Source organism: Vidua macroura, chromosome 2 (genome assembly GCF_024509145.1).
Source record: "Vidua macroura isolate BioBank_ID:100142 chromosome 2, ASM2450914v1, whole genome shotgun sequence".
Lineage (NCBI taxonomy): Eukaryota > Metazoa > Chordata > Aves > Passeriformes > Viduidae > Vidua > Vidua macroura.
In genome coordinates, this window is record NC_071572.1 from 27,898,462 (window position 1) to 27,919,574 (window position 21,113).

The 21,113-nt window shown below is 38.7% G+C and overlaps 1 protein-coding gene across 1 annotated transcript in view; it reads right to left on the minus strand.

Annotated features, from left to right (window-relative positions):
• The window catches only part of LOC128804257 (pinopsin-like), a 75,128-nt gene that overhangs the window by 3,629 nt on the left and 50,386 nt on the right, over positions 1–21,113 (minus strand). Inside the window, exon 3 of the mRNA XM_053971879.1 lies at positions 19,295–19,528. Coding sequence (XP_053827854.1) covers positions 19,295–19,528 — 234 coding nt within the window. The remainder of the gene's footprint in view (positions 1–19,294; positions 19,529–21,113) is intronic.

Sequence of the window (21,113 nt, forward strand, 5' to 3'; positions counted from 1 at the left end):
TTGCTCAGCTCTTTGGGAAGCAGTATTGGAAGGATCTTTTGGAAGGATTATTCTCCTTCCTCAAAATGAAGAATAAATGTCTTACATAGGACTTAGCCTTCTTTTTGGGCTTTATGATGATCTTAAGATTCTTCTTGTTGACAGAAATCATGTGTTGATGATCTAATAACTGTACTTCTGAATTGTATGGATAGTTATGTCCATTAGGCATTTTGGTACATATCAATAAGTTTTACTCATACTAGGCTTGGACTATGGATATAGTACATATCAATTTCTTTTGAATGTTATGTGTGATGGCAACTTTTATTCTTGAAGTTAATAACATTCTTATTTAAATGCATGGAGGATAAATAGCCAACACAGAACTAATCTATTTTTCCATATGTTTGGTACCCTGTTTGGAAAACATAAGCAGTCTGAACAGTGCAATCAAATATGTTCCTCTCTGCTGTACCCTGTGTTAGCTATGACATAACTGTAAAGGAAGGGAGTTTAGCTTTCTAAGACTAGTGAATATGCTACTTTTCGATAAGCAGGAACTTCTAGAGATCCAAAAAGAAAAAAAAATCACTTTGACTGGCCTGCAACCACTAACTTTTAACTTCAGTTTTCACAAAGAAGAAAAATAACTGCATTGCTCAACCACCCACAGCAAGATTATATAGTATTATTTATTCTCTCAATAATTTTTCAGAATAATCAACACAGGTGTTGCTTATACAGAACAAGGCAAATTATAACGTTTCATGTAACAAGTGCTAAGCATGCCTACTTAGTACATCATTTATATACCAATGCAGAACCAGGTCTGAGTATTTATTACTGCTTTGCAAATAGTTACAGAAAAAAACCCTGTATATTTTTAATTTACTGGACTGCACACTCAAGCCTTTGCAGCCAAATTTTTTTTCTTTGCCATATCCTTCTTTATATGGTAGTCAGACCTCCTTCCATAAGTACAAATGCGGTTGTTGTAGCACCATCACCTCAGAAGATGCTGCAGAGCTGTGCTGCAAACGTTTGCTCGCAGAGGAGGAAGACCAACCTGTGATGCCACCTTTAAAAAATGAGCCTGGAATGGCTTTCTAACACTGGTTTCCACTGTGATGTTTTACTGGTCTGCCTGCTCAAACACATTGTGGTTGTTTAAAGAGCATTTTCTCTCCTCCCTTGTCTTGTCCTCCTTCAGTTTCTGGCACATGTGCAAGTGTGCTTGATCTGCTAATTGAGGGCTCCCCTCCACTTGCTGCAAGGGGGGAAGAGGCAGAAGTAAAGGGGAAACATAGAGACCTGCAGAGGTGCTCCTCTCACCACTTACTCTCTGTGGCATTGGCATTCTGGCTTTTATAAGAGCCCTCCAAGTGTTTTTGAATTACTGGGCATTTCCCCATCCCTTATGAGGGCAGAGAAATGTTTGCAAAGAACCACATTCAGTAAATTTAAAAGAGTCAATGTGTAATAACTCTGAACCACAGCTCTTCTAAAAATAATGGGTGAGAGTCCTGGTTTTAGATGCATGTTAAATGCAGCAATGTGAAAGGAAGTGTATTTTTTCACCAAGATCATGGGACTTTTCGGGGAAAAGATACAGGCATGGCTTCATAGCTCTCCCATGTGGCTGTCACACACTAACAGAGTGGGACATCACCTAGACAAGAGAGGTTTGCACAAACCTGATGCATGTCAAGGTGCATCATCAGCCAAGCAATTGCCTCTGCTATTGGGCCCCTGAGCTCCCTTTGCACTTGTAGGCTTTAAATTTATGGAGTTTTACTGACAAGTAGGAACAAGTTGCCTTCAAACACTGTCAAGCCTCATTTCTGTACCCTGGTGCTGTGGACAACAGTTAAAGTTAACTGGAACAAACCAGAAACACAGCAGCAGTTTAAGGAAATGCACTGAGTTTATGCTGAATCTAATTATGCTCTTCTTTCCCCACTGTGAATTCTGTAACTTTTCTGACTTGTGGTGCTCTATTATTTTATGCATTCAGTTTTGGGTGGTAAAATCAAGGTATTCTTTTGTTTAATCAAGAAAAAATTACAATATATTTTGCCTCATTTAGAGCCAAAATCTTTTTACTAGGAAAAAAACATTGTTTTGTTCCATTCCTCTATAGTTCTAAAGGTTACCTCAGCATAAACTCATAGCTCAGTCCTTCACTGGATTAAACTATTACATGTTTTTTACCTTGTTGTGCAGTTTTATGCTGTAGAAACTCTGGTAAATTCAGTGAAAGCACCATGATGTACCTTTGGAGAGATATAGGGGTGACATAAACACTCTTAATATACACTCTCTCTGTACAAATTTAATTTAAGCATTCCTTGTCTTTGGTAAAGACATTTTCTTTGGTGAAGACATCCAAATTCTGAACTTGTTGCTGTAGATCTCTTGCCAAAGTCAGAAAAGCCAAAAGAGTTGTTTTTTTTTAAATGAAGACAAGTGTCTACACTCACTTGTTACACAGACTGAGCACAGTCATTTTAGAGACTGATTGAATTAAACAGGAGTTCAAAACACATGTGAAGCAATCCCTAGTGGGGTTTTTAATTTCTTTTTTCTTCAGAAGTTTTTAAGGATGAAAAATGCCATTTGGACAGTGACAGAGATGTACTATGAAAGGAGTATTAAATGAATTGACTGCAACAATAAATGGTTACTATTTTTCCCTTCATGCTTTCTAAAGTTGATGCATATTTAAATGAAATCCTGCTTTGAAGTAGGTAATTCAGAAACCTGCTGTTAAAAGTATTTTAATCTTTTCCAGCATCTGTCCTCTCACACACAAGGAGGATACCTGATTTAACTGTTTGAAATTAAAGTAACCCATGCCAGGGGTAGATGAATCACTTAATGAATTTTGACAGTGCAGATGTCTTCTCTCTGGCTTAGTAATCAGATTCAGAATTTTGTTCTTGAAATAAGAGTTGTGTGTAAAAGCCTTACTTTTTTTCATATCATCTCATCACTCTTAAAATATGTAATCATTGAACTATTCAAATATAGACTGTGTACTTTTTTAATAGCTTTGAGAATTATTTTGTATGATGATTTTTTTAAATGAATGTGTACTCTAATAACAAACCTTAAGATTTTACAGGAGTCACATTTTTAAGCAGTGTTTGTATACATTTTAACACTTTTTATATTTTCTATTATGATTTTGTATATTTTTATGTATACACAGTGTACAGATTTTTTCCTGTAAATAAAACATTTGTTTTCATGTTTAGGAGTGCTGGTCTTTTCATATTGCTTTAAATGAATGACACTGAAATACAGGTGGAACAAAAGAGGGAAGGTGCCTGTCAGCTCTGCCCACAATTTCAATGAAATCTCAAATGGAAATGGACAGTTAATCTGAGGTATCACAGTAAAATACAGAAAAGAGGCAAATATTGTAAAGCCAGTTTTATTCTAAAGTGAACATGTGTACCCGAGCAGATGTGCTAGGATTCCCTGGGAGAATGTATTCACCATACTGCTCAGTCAATTTCTGAGCAGTAGATTCCTGGTGATTGTCAAGCAAGGAGGTTGTCGATTGTCAGGTTTGGAGGTCATGCTCTGATGACTTGGTGATGTACTTGAAATGTTGATAGACTTCAGCTAAATGGCTGTGCTACCCAGTCAAGGAATCCAGTGTTGTGTTTAAGGGAGAAGAAGAGTGTTATGTCTAAGGGAGAAGCTTTTTAATAAATTATTAATTAAAATGAAAAACAGCTTACCAAAGGGAAAATGTAACTTGCCCTTCATCTGTGATAAGTACTGTATAATTCAACCACAACAAGCCTGCTTACATCCATTAAATGTGGAGCATACTGCTGCTTTTTGGTAGTACTTGAACTACACGGGTGCCTGAGTTGGGCCAGTGGAGGTGCTAATCAGTGTTTTCATCCCAGGGGCTCATCTTAAGTTCATGCCAACAAGACAGTTGGTTGCACATTAGTGGAATGATAAAAGTTGGATTGCCATTATGTACACTCCTGGCAGACAAGTAATCATGCAGCTCATTCTGTGTATTACAGCACCTCCTGACAGGCAGTGCTGTGGGGCTAGTTACTGTCATGATATGCAAGTAACACCATCCAGAAAACTCAAATCAGTGAGATATGCTAGAGAATAAGTTAAATGCTGGTACCTACACATGAAGCAATTAATTGATACCTTTTAAATCCAGCAACTTTGGTTTTTTGTTTAAAAAACTAACAAGAAAATATGATCAATGTGTTCCTGTCTATTAAATGCTCAGTCATCTTTACTCTTCTGTGACATCAGAGAGGACATTCTTGTCTCACTGCATTCAAACTGTACCTCAGTACGAGGTGTAAATCCATGAATTGTATTATGTGGGGTACAGAGGATATCTTGCTTACATGCTATTCTTCAGCAGGGAGGTGTGATAGTATCTGATAGTATCTCAGGGAGCCTTAGAGGCAACTCATTTTCAGGTCTATTCCCAAAATTGCACTGCCCTTTTTTGAACAACATGCCTTTTATTGTTTTACTCATAGAAGCCAACTGTGTTTCACTTGAGTAGTTCTTAGGGGCATAGTTCTATTGAGAGGTGACACTTCATACAGGCATTTCAGTCTGTATCTGCCTGTTGTGATCTGCCTGAAAGATATATCTCAGGATTTTTAATTCAGCTTGCTGTCTTGACTGCAGCATGAACTTGTTGAAGTGATTCTCCCCCTCTCCTCTGCTCTGGTGAGAGCCCAGTTAGAGTACTGCATCCAGACCTGGGACCTCCAGCATAAGAAGGACATGGACTTGTTGGAGAGGAGGCCAACAAAGAGGTCAGAGGTCTTGAGCACCTCTTTTATGAGTAAAAGCTGAGACAGTTAGAATTGTTCAGCCTGGAGAAGTCTCTGGGGAGACCATATTGTGGCCTTTCAGTATTTAAAGTAGACTTACAAGAGACATGGGACAGGCTTTTTTAGTAGGGCCTGTAGCAGCAGGACAAAGAGTAATGGTTTTAATCTAAAATAGTGTAGATTTTGAATAAATATAAGAAAGAATTTTTTTATGATGAGCACAGTAGAACACTGGAACATGTTGTCCAGAGAGGTGGTAGTTGCCCCATCCCTGGAAATATTCAAGGTCAGATTGGATGGGACTTTGAACAACCTGTCTGATTTGAAGAAGGTCCTGATCATTGCAGGGGGTTAGGACTAGATGAGCTTTAAAAGTGACCTTCCAACCCAAACTATTCTGTGGTACTGTGATAAGAACAGCTAGACAAGCAAGGGAGGAGTCAGTCTTTTACTATAATCACATCCACCATCTTCTGCAGATAACTGCACCTGCAGCAGTGCTTAAACAGCATCTTACTGTGGGATTGCATCAATTAATGTGAACAGAGCACTAACATTTGTGGTTTGTTTGGACTTCTGTTCTGGCTTTCCTGATATCTTGATCTTTCCAGGGTGACAAATTTGATTGCTTCATCAGAATAGCATGGATTTATCTGCTGCACCCCAAAACTTAACAATGTATACTCCATATAGGTATCCTTCCTTGTTTTTTAGATTCTACTTTCTTACACAGTAAGTTACTCCAGAGGATACACTTCAAAGAAATGGCAGTACTCTTATGGAAGTATAGTCTGACTCCAAAGCTTCATGCCTTGATAACCAAGGCAAGTAAGAAGTGCATGCCCTGTTATTTCTTTTTCCTAAAAATAAGCTAAGTAAATGCTTATTTAGTTTGATGAAAATATTAACTGGTTATATTAAGCTGACTGAAAAGTAACTATAATGTAGAAATATAGGGATGTATTTTTAAACTGGAAGCAGAATAGCCACCAGAAGACTGGCAGCACAAGAAGGTTGTGACAGATCACAGGGGGAATCATTGCTGGTGTGATTGCTGGATTCTTCATTATTAAAGTAAAGAAGGTCCAGTAAAAGGAAGGGGGAGAGACAAGGAATTATAAAAGACATAAAGAAAACAGAAGGAAACAGCTAGAAGATGTACCATAACAGATGGGCAGGACTGTTGCTTTTTCCTAATAGTCACTTACTTGGGTTTGGCATTTTGTTTTCTTATATTTTTTTTCTGCACATCTGAAAGAAATCCAATTCATCTGTAGGTGCTCATATTGCTGCTGGTTTAGTGTGCTGGGATGTGATCTTAAAATGAAGAACTACAGAACTGTAGAGCTAACAACAGACTTCTGCCGGAGTTCAGCTTTTTTGTAAACAGATGAATCCCGCAAATTTAACTGAGAAAAGACTAATGGGGTTACACTGCTACACTCTGAACCACCTCCTCCCTGTCATCTGTATGATAACTGAAATAAGACAACTAATTTCCTCTGGTGACCTGTTTCTGCACATAGATAAATCAAATTTCCCCTTGGTTCCAAGATGTTGACAGGTAGGGGATAATTACTGTAGCAACAATTCCTTATAAGCTTGTGAGAGGACTCCAGAACCCTGAGGGTTATGGAAGGCAGGCAATAGGCATCACAGGTGCCTTGATTTTATGGAAGCAGCCAGAGGGGAAAACTACTGCCAGTGCTGACTCCAGGCTATGTCAGCTGCTGTTAATTACCTTGCTCCCAGACAGTTGTCTGACTGCAACTGAGCTGCCTGATTAAAATGTTTTACTGCCCCACCTTCTAAACAGTAATTGTTTTCCACTCTCATTCCTGGAGCACTGATGGAGAGGTTGTACTGGCTGCATCCTGCTCTACTGCTACCACGTGCAGCAGGTATGTCTCCTGGGGAAGTGAGGCCCTCGGGATGGGAGGATGGGAGTGTTGCTAATGAAAGAGGTTTGGGCAGTTCTGCATAAATCTAGAAGGCTTTGTTTTACCTTTAAGTATTGTTTAGTGATAGTTGTAGGAAGCATAACGTGAACGTGCCTCAAGAAGTTAGAGTTCATGACTTGTGAGTTGTCTGATGTTCTGTAAACTAGGCAGCATTCTCAATCTAAAGCATTTACACTTTGGACTAAGGCAAAATGTCAATTTTTCATTTGCTAAATGAAAAATTTTTGGCAAATTAAGGCAAGAAACATGAACATGTGTTTTGAGCGAGCTGAAAGTGCCACAGGTCTATGCCTAGACCCAGCCCTACTGCCCATGAGGCACATGAGCCAGGAGGTTTAGATAAAGTGCTGTATCCTGAGCATGAAGAAGACAGACAACCAGAAAGGGAAAGTGGGGAAGGTTTGGTTCTGGACCTGTTTCCGAGCCTGCTTTTTCAGTAAAAGGGATAGGAGTCTTAGCTGATGTTTCCAACTGGATCAAGCACCATTACTTTTCTCCCCTAGAAATATTCCTCTTTGGAAGTGTTGGGTTGTCTTTCAGTTATTTCCAGTACTTGCTTTTGTCTATACAAATGAAATTATAAGCTATCTGATGGACCTAATTTGGATTTTACAAATGCATGGGGCTGAAGGTAGTTGTCAGGACATTCAGCGTTTTAATGAGTAGTTGTAGCATCCCAAGAAGTAGAGATAAGAAGAAAATGTGTAAGCTGTTACCAAAATAATATTAACAAAGTTGTTCCATGGTAGAAGAGTAAGGAAGGCAGAAACAACAGAGCATATACCATATCTGAGAAATATTACCTTATTTTCATGGTTACAACATGCTATTCAGATAATTATTTTAAAATACTCCTTTTAGGTAAGTCCCCATGAAACATGTGCTCTCATATAAAGTTAACAAAGTGAGAGATCAAAGCTGAAGGGATCATAAAGTGAGGATAGTTATTTTGTCAGAGGAAACAGGGAGAAACTTTTCTTTGCCCATACTTAAGTGTAATCAGCATGGCTGCTGAACTTCAAAGGGATTGATTAGGCACATGAAAGCAAATATTAACAATACTACTGTGTCTTCAATGCACACTGGTTTAAGACAGCACATGGTTGTTTTCAATGGTTTTATCACTGCAGGAAAAACAGACCAGTTGTCATCTTTATCTCATAAATGCTCTTTTCTGGCCTTAAAGAGAGTAACTAAACCCCATACAGTATACAAAACAAGTAGCATGTGAAGTTAATTCCTCTTACCTAAAAGAAACTTAAGAAGAGTTTCCTAAAGGAAGATGAGGAACTTCAGTGAATAGCAAAAAAAATGGATCCTCTCTCTCTTTTATATTCCCATTTCATAAGTTAGAATTGTTTAGGGTTTTGCAGCATGATTGATGGAACCTGACTAACAGAGGCAGCAGCAAATGTACCGGTCCCTACAGTAACATTTTACTTTGTAAGGAGAAATTAAGGGTCTATTACCACCATAATATGGGATGAGTGATTCCCAGATCATTTTAAAATAACTCACATTTTGCTGGAAGTTCAAAGCATAACAATGAGAAGTATTTTGACACTTGAAAAATTTATGTGCTTGTTTAGTTACCGTCAATATGCTGTTCTGCTGACCCACTTTTTTCTTGTATTTTCAATTCTTCAGCCATGGACTCTAGATCAGCCCAAAGGGATTAAAATGAAGACTGCAGCTGACTGTGATGGGTTTATACTGGTATATTCCTGCCCAAATCTTGCTATGAATATAGAACATTACTAAATATTTGTAGAAATGTGATGTTATTGTGTTGGGGGGGGGGGTTGTTTGTGATCAGGTGGTTTTCTTTTTGGGGGAAGTAGGTTACGAACTACCTGTCTTTGGCTATGTAACAGGTTTAGGGAAAGTAAATCTTCCAGGTGTTCCTTATAGAGTTTCATTAAGGCTGAGACCCAGAGCACTGCACAAAGAAATCCAAAGTGTGAAGAGAAACTTCAGCAGCTCTTGGGCATTTTACCTACTGATTCTTCTTCCTTGGCACTAATTAATCCTACCTCTGGCTAAAACATAGGTTTTTATAAGCCTCCTTCTCCCCCAGATTTCCTGACTACCTGCCCTGTTGCTTCTGTTGCCCAAAATTATATTTCCATCAATTGCTATGAATGAGATATAGGAAGTTCTCTGATATGGGAATGCTGGAAGAACCTTTTAATTGCCAGATAAGCATTCTTCTGCTGGATGAGGACACTTAATACTTTATCAAGAAATGAGAACCATAGTAGAGAAAGTGGTGGGTATAAAGGATGAGGACTAAGTCTTCCCTGGGTTTTACTTTTATCTAGGTTTGCAGGCAATTAGGTATTGGTTTTACCTAAGGCAGAATTAGAAATTACTGAGAGGGGGTTGATTTGTGACTGTGTTTTGGTAGCAGTTATTTGGTTTTATGTGTGACTAATGCAATAACAGAATCCATTGGGCTGAGAAATCAGAATTTCTTTTCTGACAGAATTTTTAATTCTTCTATAATTTCTTTCTCTTATTGAACAAAACCAAAACAAATTATCAAAAAAAATCCAGAAAAAAACCCAGACTGTAAAAATATCCAGTAGATGTCTTTATGGATCTATAGCTCAACTTCATTCTGACTGTTCCCCTATAAATTAGATCACTGGGCTGGGCTACATTTCACTGCATTTCCTGCCCCTCACTGAGCCACTGCTGTTCCTGCACATGGGGGATGCAGTCTGGTAAGAGAGCTTGATCTGCTGGGTGAAGGATAGTGCTCTTCATTGAAGATACTTTTGACAAGAACCAAGGTGTAGCAGCTTAAGCATGAGATTTGGGCTGAAATATCCTTTTTTTTTTTCCCACTGAAAATAAAATTGGCTAAATTAACAGCTTCTCTAATATTGAAGAAGCTGCATTTCACACTGAGAAAATGCTTTGCTAGGAAATTGACTAATTGACTAACAAGTGACAAACATGCCTAGTTTTTTGTTTTCCAATTCACATAGAAATTCTTCAATTTTGAAGCTAGTGCTTGCTGTGAGAGAGGTGAAGAGTGGTGAAAGTGAAATGGAAGACAAATGATATAAATTTTTGGTTGACCTTTGAATCCTGCTTGTAGTGAATTTCTACTGGCCTAAAGCCAGCAAACACAGAAGATCTGTAAAGCCTTGGGTGAGTTGTAAGGTCTTGAATAAGTGTTTTCCCTGCAGGATTTGAACATTACATCTGAAGTAAGGTCATCCATAAAGTACTCAGCATACAATAGCTGTTCCTTATGTAGCAGACCTCTTGTGTATATTTCTGTACAGCCATTTCTGAAAATCTGATTCTAATTTAGATAAAGGGATTTAAGAGGCCACTGTAGAGCCGATATTCTTGTTTTCAGTTCAGATTCTGAAGATAATAATCAAGAGAGTTAGACAGAGTTAGACTGCAAACAAGACAGAAACAAGAAATAACTCCTAGTACATTGAGGTGTTGGTTCTCTATTAACATCCAGTGAATGCCTAAAACATTTCCCAAATGAAATACCCAATTCCAAGCATGAGTACTGAGATTATTATCTGAATATTTGTTTTGAACATGAAATTCTGAAAAGAACTAAACTAGTTCACATTAGCAATGTGGGGGTAGAAAGTGATCTGTTTATGGTGTCCCAGTATGAGGAAAAGACAACTATCGAAGAAGGGCTTTTTGAGGAATACAGGTTTATAAACTAGATACAAATACATTTAGTTTGAGAGCAGTTATTATACTAAACATCAGGGGAACAAAACTCTGTAATAGCTTCTACTTTAAAAGACAATGAACCTCAAATTTATTTTCCTTTGGACACAGTCAGATTTCTGAATTGCATTAAAAGATGCAGTTTATAATGAAAAGGGGGTTATTTTAATGAATTACAGGCCCAGTACAGTTGTATATTTGTATTTATATTTGTATATTTGTAATTTCCACACTGTGTCAATGATTATTTCTTTGACTACAGCAGATTTTTTGCCCTGGAGGAAGAAGGATATTAGGATAAAATCATAAAATAAAGTTCTACAGATTTGAATTAGAATTGTCAAGCAAGTTCATGAGGGTCTGAGCACTGATCTAACCTTTAATCCTCAAATTTTTCATGCTGTAAGACAAGGATGATGATAACCATATGCTTCACAAGGATACCAAGGATTAACTCAAGTAAAAATATTTATTTAGTGAAGGTTACATAAATGCTGAAAAATATTCTCTGTCTAGGAAAACTAATTTTGGTTTTTTTCCATCCATCTAATCTGAAACAATTGTTGCTTGAATTTGTAGTAAGATACATGACTGTAAAGATATGCCTGGTACACACAGTAAAACTCTGAGACGTAATCCCAACTGGCACAATATGGAGAAAAAATGTGCTGCAGTTTTAGTATTGTGCCACTACCATATGACAACAGATTACTCTGTTATTGAACAGGAGAGGTAAATTAGTGGCTCTGTCACTGCCAGGGTTACACTTTTTCAATACTTTTTCATCTGTTGAATTTGATTGTCCTCATAAAGCAACTAAATTCTTTGTTTATCTAATATGCTGTATTGCACTGCATTACAGAATGTTGCTTTCTGTTTTCTTCGCCTGACCTGTGCTTATATTCAGCTTTGAAATGGTAAGTAGTACCAAATGCTTAACTGGAGTCCTACTTATAAAACATAACATTGGACATATTATAGAAAAACAGGGATATTAGAATTGAAATGGGGAACTCTGAGGCTACATAAATGCTTGACCTTAATCAAAGCAAGCTGTGGGCTAAAACTGAGTCTGATCCCTGACCTGCCATTGCAGTTTAGACCACTGCAAGAGAAAAACCTGTGACATCCATTCAGTGTGGCTTGGCAATGGCATTTTGAAAAGTAGCTCAAGTTTAGACTACCTGTGGATCACATATGCCTTTGTAGGACTTTAACTGTCCACACCAAACTTGGAAATCAGTTCAGAATGAAAAACTTAACTGCCAAATGCTTTCACGCAACTTCTAGATCACACTGAAGTAATGGAAAGTGTGAAGCACAATGGCTATTATTTCATCCTTTTCCCCTCTGTATTTCTCTCAGGACTGGCTGAGCTCTTGACCATCCAGACTCTCCCTTGAGGACAGATGTACCTGTGAAGCCAGCAAAGAAACACCACTTTGGCTGAGCTTCCTATGAAGTCTTATTGCAAGGGCAATGAGGCTACCAAGGGACCTTGTTTACAAAAATCCTAACACCTTTTTTTTTTAGCTGTGAACATGCCACATTTCTTGCTCTACAGTAAGCTCTGAATACTGGAAATTTCCTTTTATCTATCAATCTATCCTGCAGGTTTAATGTTATAGGTGGAAGAGCATGAAAAACAGCTGATTGTAAATGTAGTTCTCAAACTGCCAGCACAGCTGTAGGCTGATCATGATAGGCAAGGGCAAACTATTTGACTGAAGCTGTTTTCCCTGTACTGGAGAAAATTTAAGATGTGTAACCCTAAAATTTATCTGAATGGTTAAACAGTTTGTTGTTTTATTGCCTTTTGAGTAGTGACAATGATTCTAGAGGTCAAGTCTTTGCCTACACCTATTTCCTTGCTAGTCCTCAAACAGGCAGCAATGTAAATCTCCTGTCATTCAATCATTGCAGTTTATGCTGATTTATTTCCCTGTATCCGCTAGGGTTAGTGTGACTGTGACCCCTTCTATTGACTAGCATGGCCTACCAGGTTGTCAGGAAGCAGTTGAGGCAATGTTCCCTCTTCTCTAAGCTAGTCACAATCAACATCCACTAGAGTGGACACAACCTTTAAACAGAGAAACAGCTATACTTTTGTTTTGAAATTTGCCTGGTCCAAATATAACAAAATGATTACCTGCGTCATGCCTAGGGGGCTTAATCTAAATTACACTGACCACTTAAACCTTTGGAGCAATAGGTTAGTCCATCCAGGTTTAAAGACTAAGTGGAAGAGACAAGAAAAGACCTATTACATACCTTATATGAAAAGATTACTTCTTGTATCATAGAATGTTATCATGGGTTGGGTTGGAAGGGACCTTTAAAGATGATCTAGTTCCAACCACCCTGCCATGGGCAGGGACATCTTTCACAGGATTGTGTTTCTCAAAGCCTTGTCCAGCCTGGCCTTGAACAATTCAGGGTATCCACACTTATCTGGACAACCTCTCTTATCATCCTCATTGTAAAAAAAAAAAAAAAGAAAAAACAAAATTATATCCAGTATAAATCTACCTTCTTTCAGTTTAAAAGCATTACCCCTTTTTCTGTCACTACAGACCCAGATGAAAAGTCTCCATCTGTCTGCCTTATAGTCACTTCAAATTCAACACCTCAGCTTCACCCTCTTTGGAGTCTCCTCTCTTCTCCTTTCAGAAATGCCTTTTGCAGGATGGATATGGACTACAAAAGGATCCCATCGTCTTTGCTACAAACCCTGCTCACTGCATTTCCCCCTTGATCTCTGACCCATTTATTTCCCTTGTCTAATGTGGAGGTCTCTTCCCACTTCTGTGAAGCCTCATGTTTCTCTGCTGTTATGAAAGGAGCAACACAGGAAGAGACATTTACATATTAGATCCTGTTTAAAATAAGATTTAAAGAGATATTGCTGCCCTTCACTTTCTGTGTCTTCCAGAAGAAGGATCTTTTAACTGGATTTCATTTCCATTATTGCATTCCCTAGCCACAAATTGAAAATCATTATATAGTTTAAAACATGTGCTTATCCTCTTTGTATTTCTCTTCATAATTCATCTGCATTAGTTTTCAACTTTATTCAGTATTTTACTCGCATAAGAGGTGGTCTGGCTTCCTGCTCCCTAGTTTTGCCCTGGGTCTAAAGGAAGAAAGTTCTAAACTCTTCTGTAATATTGAAGCCAGTCCAGGACAGGCAGAACATGTCAACATGTATCAAAGGATATAGCCTGAGGCAGCATGAAGTCTGGCTGGGGTTGCTTGGAGCCCTAGTTAAATGCCCAAGTTATTTACCTGAACTGATCTTTTTGTCATGAGCTGCAAGAGAAATTCATAAAGTAATTTAAAACTTACTGTGTGAAATGCAATTATACCTTATGACAGCAGCAAAGGTGCCCTTAAGACCTTTCTTCTCTTTGCCCCTCTGATTTAAAAAGCCATAACACTATATGTTGACAGAGAAATAAAGTCAAAACATTTCTGAGCTGTACTATAGTAGAATATTCTGCAGTAAGAGATCATTTTGACTTGACCTATTTTCAACTCAAGAGCTCAGGTGTGCCATTCTATTTGGAATACTAATTACTCTAAGAAAGCTTAGCTACCAGTAAAGAGGGGAAAAAAAACAGATCATGAGTATTGAAATCTATGTGAATTTTAATGAAAATTATAACAAGATAATAAATTCTATGGTAACTCCACAAACCTCTCAAAGGTTTGAACTAAGCAAACAAAGACTCCTTTCAGGACTTAATAGAAGAGTCCCAATTTATGTATAAAATGAGATCTGGCACAATTGTCCCTGAATTGCACACTGTCTTTCTGGATCTGTAGTTCTGTGTTCTCACACAGCTAAAATATCTTATCTTTCCAAACGTGAAAATGAGCAACTTATAAAATACACTGTTAACTTGCACACATATTCCTCCAGCTTTAAAAATTAGCCATTACTTTTTGTTGGAAATACTGAAAACTGCAAAATACCCCATGAAAAATGACTGAAAATATAGCTGTTATAACAGCCAGTGGAGGATGCATCTCCCTTTCCCAAAGCTCATGTGCATTTCTCCCTGTTCAGTGCAAAAGGTAAGATCAAGAAAGTCTGAAAAGGGGTGCTAGAAAACTGCATATACAGAGAAAAATAGATTATTATTATGGACAGAAAAACTCTTTGTTATTCATCTGGCAGCTGGGAAGTTCCACGAAGGCCCTGGAAGAGGGGGCTGGCCTGAGCAACAAGCTACTCATTAGGTAAGAGAAGGTGACATAGCTTCCTGGGAGCTGTCAGAGCCACAGCAGAGGCACCTGGGAGGTGTCTGATGTGTGATGTTGGGCTCAGGTCCCATTGAGGAAGATTGCCTAAGTACATCATTATCATTATTATTCAAATCTCTTCAGGGAAAAAAAAAAAAAAAAGTCTTAGTTTTATCATTCTTTCTCCTTAATTTCTCCCTTACCCATCATACTCCATTACATGAAAAATTTGGAAAGGTCACAGTAGTAATGACTTTCAAGTAAATGTGTATATTCTTTTGAGCATCACTTCTCAAGATCCTTGGGGAAAATGACAGGGTCACCTATTTTTTAAAAGTGCAATGATTTTAATACAAGAAAACAGACACTAGAAATCAAATCACTAATCAGGGACTTATATTTACATTTAATTCATCCCTTTTAGTCACACTCTCCCTCCTTATTTTGCTCAGAGGCACTTTCTGACACCAAAAATAGCACATTACTGATCACATGGTGTGAGTGGACCTTTTATCCAATTGTAATATGCAATAGAGTGATGTGCTAACCTGAGTTTCAGTAGTCCAGGGAGATTGAGGTACACTAGCTGAGCAACAAAAAATGTGAAAGAAATTAGTGTAAAGCTCATGAGCTGCAGGGGAGCAAGGCTATTTTGCTTCAGCAAAGATTCTGACATGTAATCTCATCTGTAGTTTTCAAACAATTGGTTCCCAAGATCTATAAGTGACACAGGTTTAAACTTGACTTAAATTTGGCTGTCAGTAGCAATGCAGCAAATTTCTATTTTCTCTGAGTGTCATCTTCAAATTTTGTGAAATAAGTGGAGATTCACTCAATCGCACTGTGATCTCATCCATAACCACACCTTCTTGAACACTCATTATTAGTACCTTGACTTCTGTATCAGTAAAAAATTAATTTCTGGTATTTAAAACAAGGTTAACCTCTTGTGAGAGATGGTCCGAAGTTTCCTTCATTTGCCTCATGACCGTCGCAAGGACCTTGAAGACCCCTGACAGGAGTTCTGGCCTGGCCGAGCTGGACACGGACACTTGCCAAGTGACTGTTAGCAGGTGCACTCGCTGTGCTTCTACAGAACGCTGCATTCCAACAGGTTGTGACAAGCGGTGGCTTGTCCCTGCGTGCCAGCACCTGCTTCACAGACCAACGGGCTCTTCACAATGGCCCATCAATCTTCCCCACCTTCTGGCCAGATGCCACTCGCTTTGGCTAGACTATATAAACTGTAACTTTTTGGGAAGACTTTGGTGCACCCCCATGAATGACAGTGAATCTATGTGGCTGGACCATTGAGGATCTCCTCTTGACAGTGGTATCTATATTCCCCTTCCCCTCTTTTCTCTCTATTCTTTATTTCCCTTTTCTGTCCCCTCTATTTCATTTGCTGTTGGTACCTAAATAAAGGTGCATTTGCATTGATTAAACTGATGGTCCCCTGCTGTTTGCCTTTTTGCACTTTTGGGATCGGTTAACGAACCATCACGACACCCTGACAACCCCACATGAGCGGATCGTGACCTCTGAAGCTGCCACACCATTAGGCTAGCCAGCTAATAATACCTGTTAGTGCAGTATGTCCTCATGCACAGTTATACCAGCCATGTTGAGGTTCCCGTGCTGTTCTGTGGAACACGCAACAGCAGGATTCTCCCAGTGATCACCTCCTCAGCAGCAAACTCATGGCTACAGAGAAACTCCCTATCTCCTGAGTGAATGCTTAATACTTGCATGTAACATGTGAAAGAGTAGGTTTCTGTCAGCACCACCATGGTGAAAGGAAGGTAGTCAGAGGTGTCATTAAGAATCTGTTTGGGGTGGTTGCATGGGTGGAAGTTTGAACAATGGGAACTTGACAGAGATGTGAGATGGGAATAAAAGACACTGAGAGAGGTAGGAGAAGATGAAACAAAATCTGCACAACTACATTAACTAATAATTATAAAGGACTGATGCACTGAAAGTGTAAGCACACTGACCTTGCCCAGCTACTTGGCTGTGTGCAGCCTTTTTGGGACCTGACCCTTGGGGAAGCTGCCCCAGGCACAAACAGTCATATTGCCAAGAGCCAAAAGAGCCTTCCATAAAGAGACAACAGGGAAAATGGGATCTCCTCTACCATCTCCTCCAGCTTCACCCCAGCATCATTTGGTCTCAGACAGTTTAGTGCTTTAATTTTGTCCCTGAATCTTGATGTCTGCCTGGCATGTTATGAGCCCAGTAACACTCCAGCTTAAACAGTGCATCTCTCTCCTGGAGGACAGCACAGGAAGGAGGACAGCAGCACACCTCATGCCATCCCATCTGAGGGAATTCCTGCAGCTGGAAAAAATCACTATTTTCCTCAGTGATTTACCACCTCAGGACAGTGCAGTAGGCAATGCCAAAGACAAAATTCTTTCTCTAGATTTCCAGGACCATGAAAGTGACTCAGGGACTGCTTGAGAGTTAATTTAAAGATGCGCTCTGTAGGATGAGTTTTAAAGCTGACTCAGAGGCTGATGGTTCACAATACTCTGCACAGATATATGACAGCTGGAAGCTAAAACCACAACTGCAGTCAACCAACATCATTTTCCAATCTTTGGGGCATTTCCCAGAGCAAAAAGACTAATACATAGAGAGCTAAAAATTATGCCGTATGTTCTGTTTATTTTTAAGGTGCAGGAGAAAATACCCTACTGTGGTATCTCACATCTGCAAACAGGGAACTGTGAAAAATGCAGGCCAGATAATTTCTGTGTTGGGAGGCACCAGCCTTCCGTGACAATTCTCAGCTAAGCATGAAGAGAGGAAAGCTGAGTGCCAGGAAGATTAACCAGGAAGATTCTTTTCCTGAGGTGTTAAATTTACAAGAAAGTGTGAGAACTACAGAGGTGCCAAGAACACCCATGACGCATTGTATGGGGATGTTACTATTGTTCCCGTTGTGAAAGGAGGAGGAACAGACAAAAGGGATGGGTTTCACCTTCTTGAGTGAAGCACATTTCTCAGTGTGAGTTAAAACCAATTATTTTCACTGCTAATACACAGTGGCATATCAGAGGAGAGCTGCAGGTTAATGCTGTACATTAGCTATCATTTTGGTTTGATTAGTAAAAAGTATCTATCCCAAAACTGACCAACTGCCTCCCCTTCAGGGTTGCTCATCACATCTTCATGACAATGCAAAAATGTATCTGCTATCAATATTATATAACCTGCTCCAGTGATCACAGCACAATCAGATTATCTCTCAGTCAAGGACCTCAGACAAAGTGTTCAGAGAATAAAGAAGCAAGACACATGCTGCTGTTGAGAAGTTTTCATAAGAATCATAAAAGGTAAGGGGGAACAGTTACTGGTTTTCTTCAGCATTAACACTTTTCAAATTGAATGTTCTATTTGCTTCAGTGTCAGCTCAAACTAGACTTTGGAAATGAAGCCCTGGTCTTGGGGAAGGCAATAGAACTTTCTGCTTCTGATTTCAAGGAGGTTTCACAGCTTGCTTGAGATTTTGCCCTCAAGTTCCAAGAGTAGATTCTTTTGTTGTTTAAGAAATTTAGGTTAGATGAAGCAGGCCAGGTATGATCTCAGGCTGTAGCAAAACTTTAATATATTTGGCTGTTACTTTAACTTTTTTTAAACTTTAATTTAACTCTTCCCTTGTCTCAGTTCCATAATAATATATTGCTGCTGTTGATAAATACTAAAGGTGGGCTCCAGCATACACTGAGCAAGAAAAGATTAAGGGTGTTTCTTTGCTTTGTAATAATATAATGGACATAATTAAGAAAGAAAACTGAGAACAACCTCTAACGTAATCTAATAAAAAAGTGTTCATAAACTATGCATATTTTTTGCAGATTTCCTACTGCAAATACTTTCAAAACTTCCAGATCTGCCATTATCAAACCTTAGAGTCAGAATTGTCAACACAGAAACATTAGGAGGCTCACTTTGGAGTACTGACAATGGCATTTACAGGAATAAGGGACCTGAACTGGATGTAGAATATGCCTTGGTGCTCATGAGACAAAATTCATTATGTATTTTGGCATGTTGCTGAACTGTGAATTTAACAGTAAGGATGTAGATGTCCACAAAAACAGTAACTGCAATTATATTTGGTTTCAAGGGGATCTATCATGATAATGGTATTTACAAATGGTCCCCTTTATTTTGTTTTCTAGGTCATTAAATCCCTTTGTCTCCTTGTCCATTTCCCCCCCACACTCCTCAACCTCACCAAATGTTTGAGTATTCTTCTTGTAAATACTTTTGGCAACTAACTCTGAAGGATACAAATTAATACCCAGCGTGCCCTCAGAAGAATACAAGCAATTTCAGTAAGCAAACATTTCATCATTTTTCTTTTCTTCCTATCTAGCAATATGCTGTTGTTTGCAAACACTTCCACCCCAAGACTCCAGTAGTATTGTTTGGACAAGCTTTCAATGTCCTTAAAGATACAGCTATAAGACTGGTAGTCACAACGGTCAAGAATGTCTGATAGACCCTGAAGAAAATACAAGTTAAAAATAATGCATGTCTTACCTGCTTATTCATAAGTATGTAGATAATGGGATTGCAAACAGTGCTGCTTTTTGCTAGGATGGAAGGTATGATGCTTGTAACTGGAGTCACAGCACCTGGTTTGCCAAATGTTGCAAGTAATGCTATAACCCCATATGGAATCCAGCACACCAGATAACAGATAACTGTAGTGATCACCATGAACAGGACGTGGTATTCCCTTTTGCGGGCAGCATTCTTGTGGATTTTTCCAACCTAGAGAAAGGTTTAAAAAGAGATAAAATTTAACAAGCGGAGCTGTTGGATTGACTGCCTGAGCAACCTGGGACTATTGGTCTTGGATCAGCAATAACAATCAACACTGTAGTTCCAGAAGCAAAACTAACACAAACCCAAAAGTGATTGAATGCAGTGAAAAGGCTTGCATCATCTCCATCAGGCACTAGGGGAAGCTTTGCAGAGATCACACTGCATGCCAGCATAAACCAGAGTCCCAGTGAAGGTTGGAGCAAATGTAGAAATGTGTCAAACCATCTAGCCCTTAACAGATGTTAAGTCATCTGCAGTTGCTTTTAAGGTATGGAATTTTGTGTAAATGTACCATGTTTTCATTCAAATTATGCCAGTACACAGAACTTGCTTGAGATGAAGAAGCTTTACATAGCACATCTGAACCACCAGGAGTATTTTCTGTTAAGGGTGTGGAAATAGCAGAGCAACATTGGGACTGTGCTTAGTATCTCTGTCCTTGGATCTTTTCAACACCAGATAAAGCCTCAGCTGGCCTGGCATAGTGTTAGTCATGGTCATACTTGGAGTGAGAGACCAGAGAAGCCTTCCTGAATCACTTGATGAAGTTTTAAGTGGTAGGATTCATTCCTTCTAGACTATTTTGTCCAGGTACTTAACCATTTTGGTAAAAGAGCTTCACTCCTCATAAGGATCAGAAATAGGTTTTTGTGCTTTTTAAAAAAAATGTGTTGAATGCTGATTCATTGTTGTTCATTGTTTTTTTCAGGGAAATAGAGTAGAATTGGCTAAACAGGAAAAGCAGATGTAAATGAGCAGTTTCAAAATGATGGTACAAGAGTCTATTTTGTAACTATGAATTTGCTAGTAGTTACAGCGTGTAGGCAAATCTGCTGTGGAAGTATTTATAATCTGTACTTCAAAATTTATTCTCCTTTAACCTGTTCTGGATTGAAGCATCACGCCCTCTGGGTGTCTAGAGCTCTAAGATAAAGTTTTAACATTAAAATAATAGCCAACTTTTATTTTTAAGCCTTAGTGTGAATACATTTTTCTGTAGACAACACTGCTCTTGTTGCAACCAACTCAGTGTTTGGGCAGCTGAGTGCATTGGTGGCAAGAGTGAGGAATGCTCATTCCCTAAAAATCAAAAGCAAACTCTGCAAGGAGGTTAATTTTGGAGACTCCCTCTCCACTGACTCTGGATGGAAACTCAGCTCATTGGTCTCCTGAGGTTATAGTTGATTCCTCAGCTTTACCCCAGCATGTGTTTATCAAACCCAGATGTGCCAGCAGGACTTCAGGGACTATTCAAATGTTTAAACTATATTGATTGAGCCTTGTATTCAGCCAAATCTAATTTATGTCCACTTTAAGGTCTTTCTGCCTCTTGAATTCAGCACTTGAGAGTAAATTGCACCCAGGGGAATTAAGCCCATGTAAAACTATAAACGCAAATAAGCAAAAAAGCTGCTTTGTGTAATGGAACACATCCAAACTTTACTTAATCAAATAATAATAAAAAAGTTTTAAATCAATAGGTTTAAACTGATACAGGTAAATGAACAGAGCACAGTTTAAGGTGGAAGCC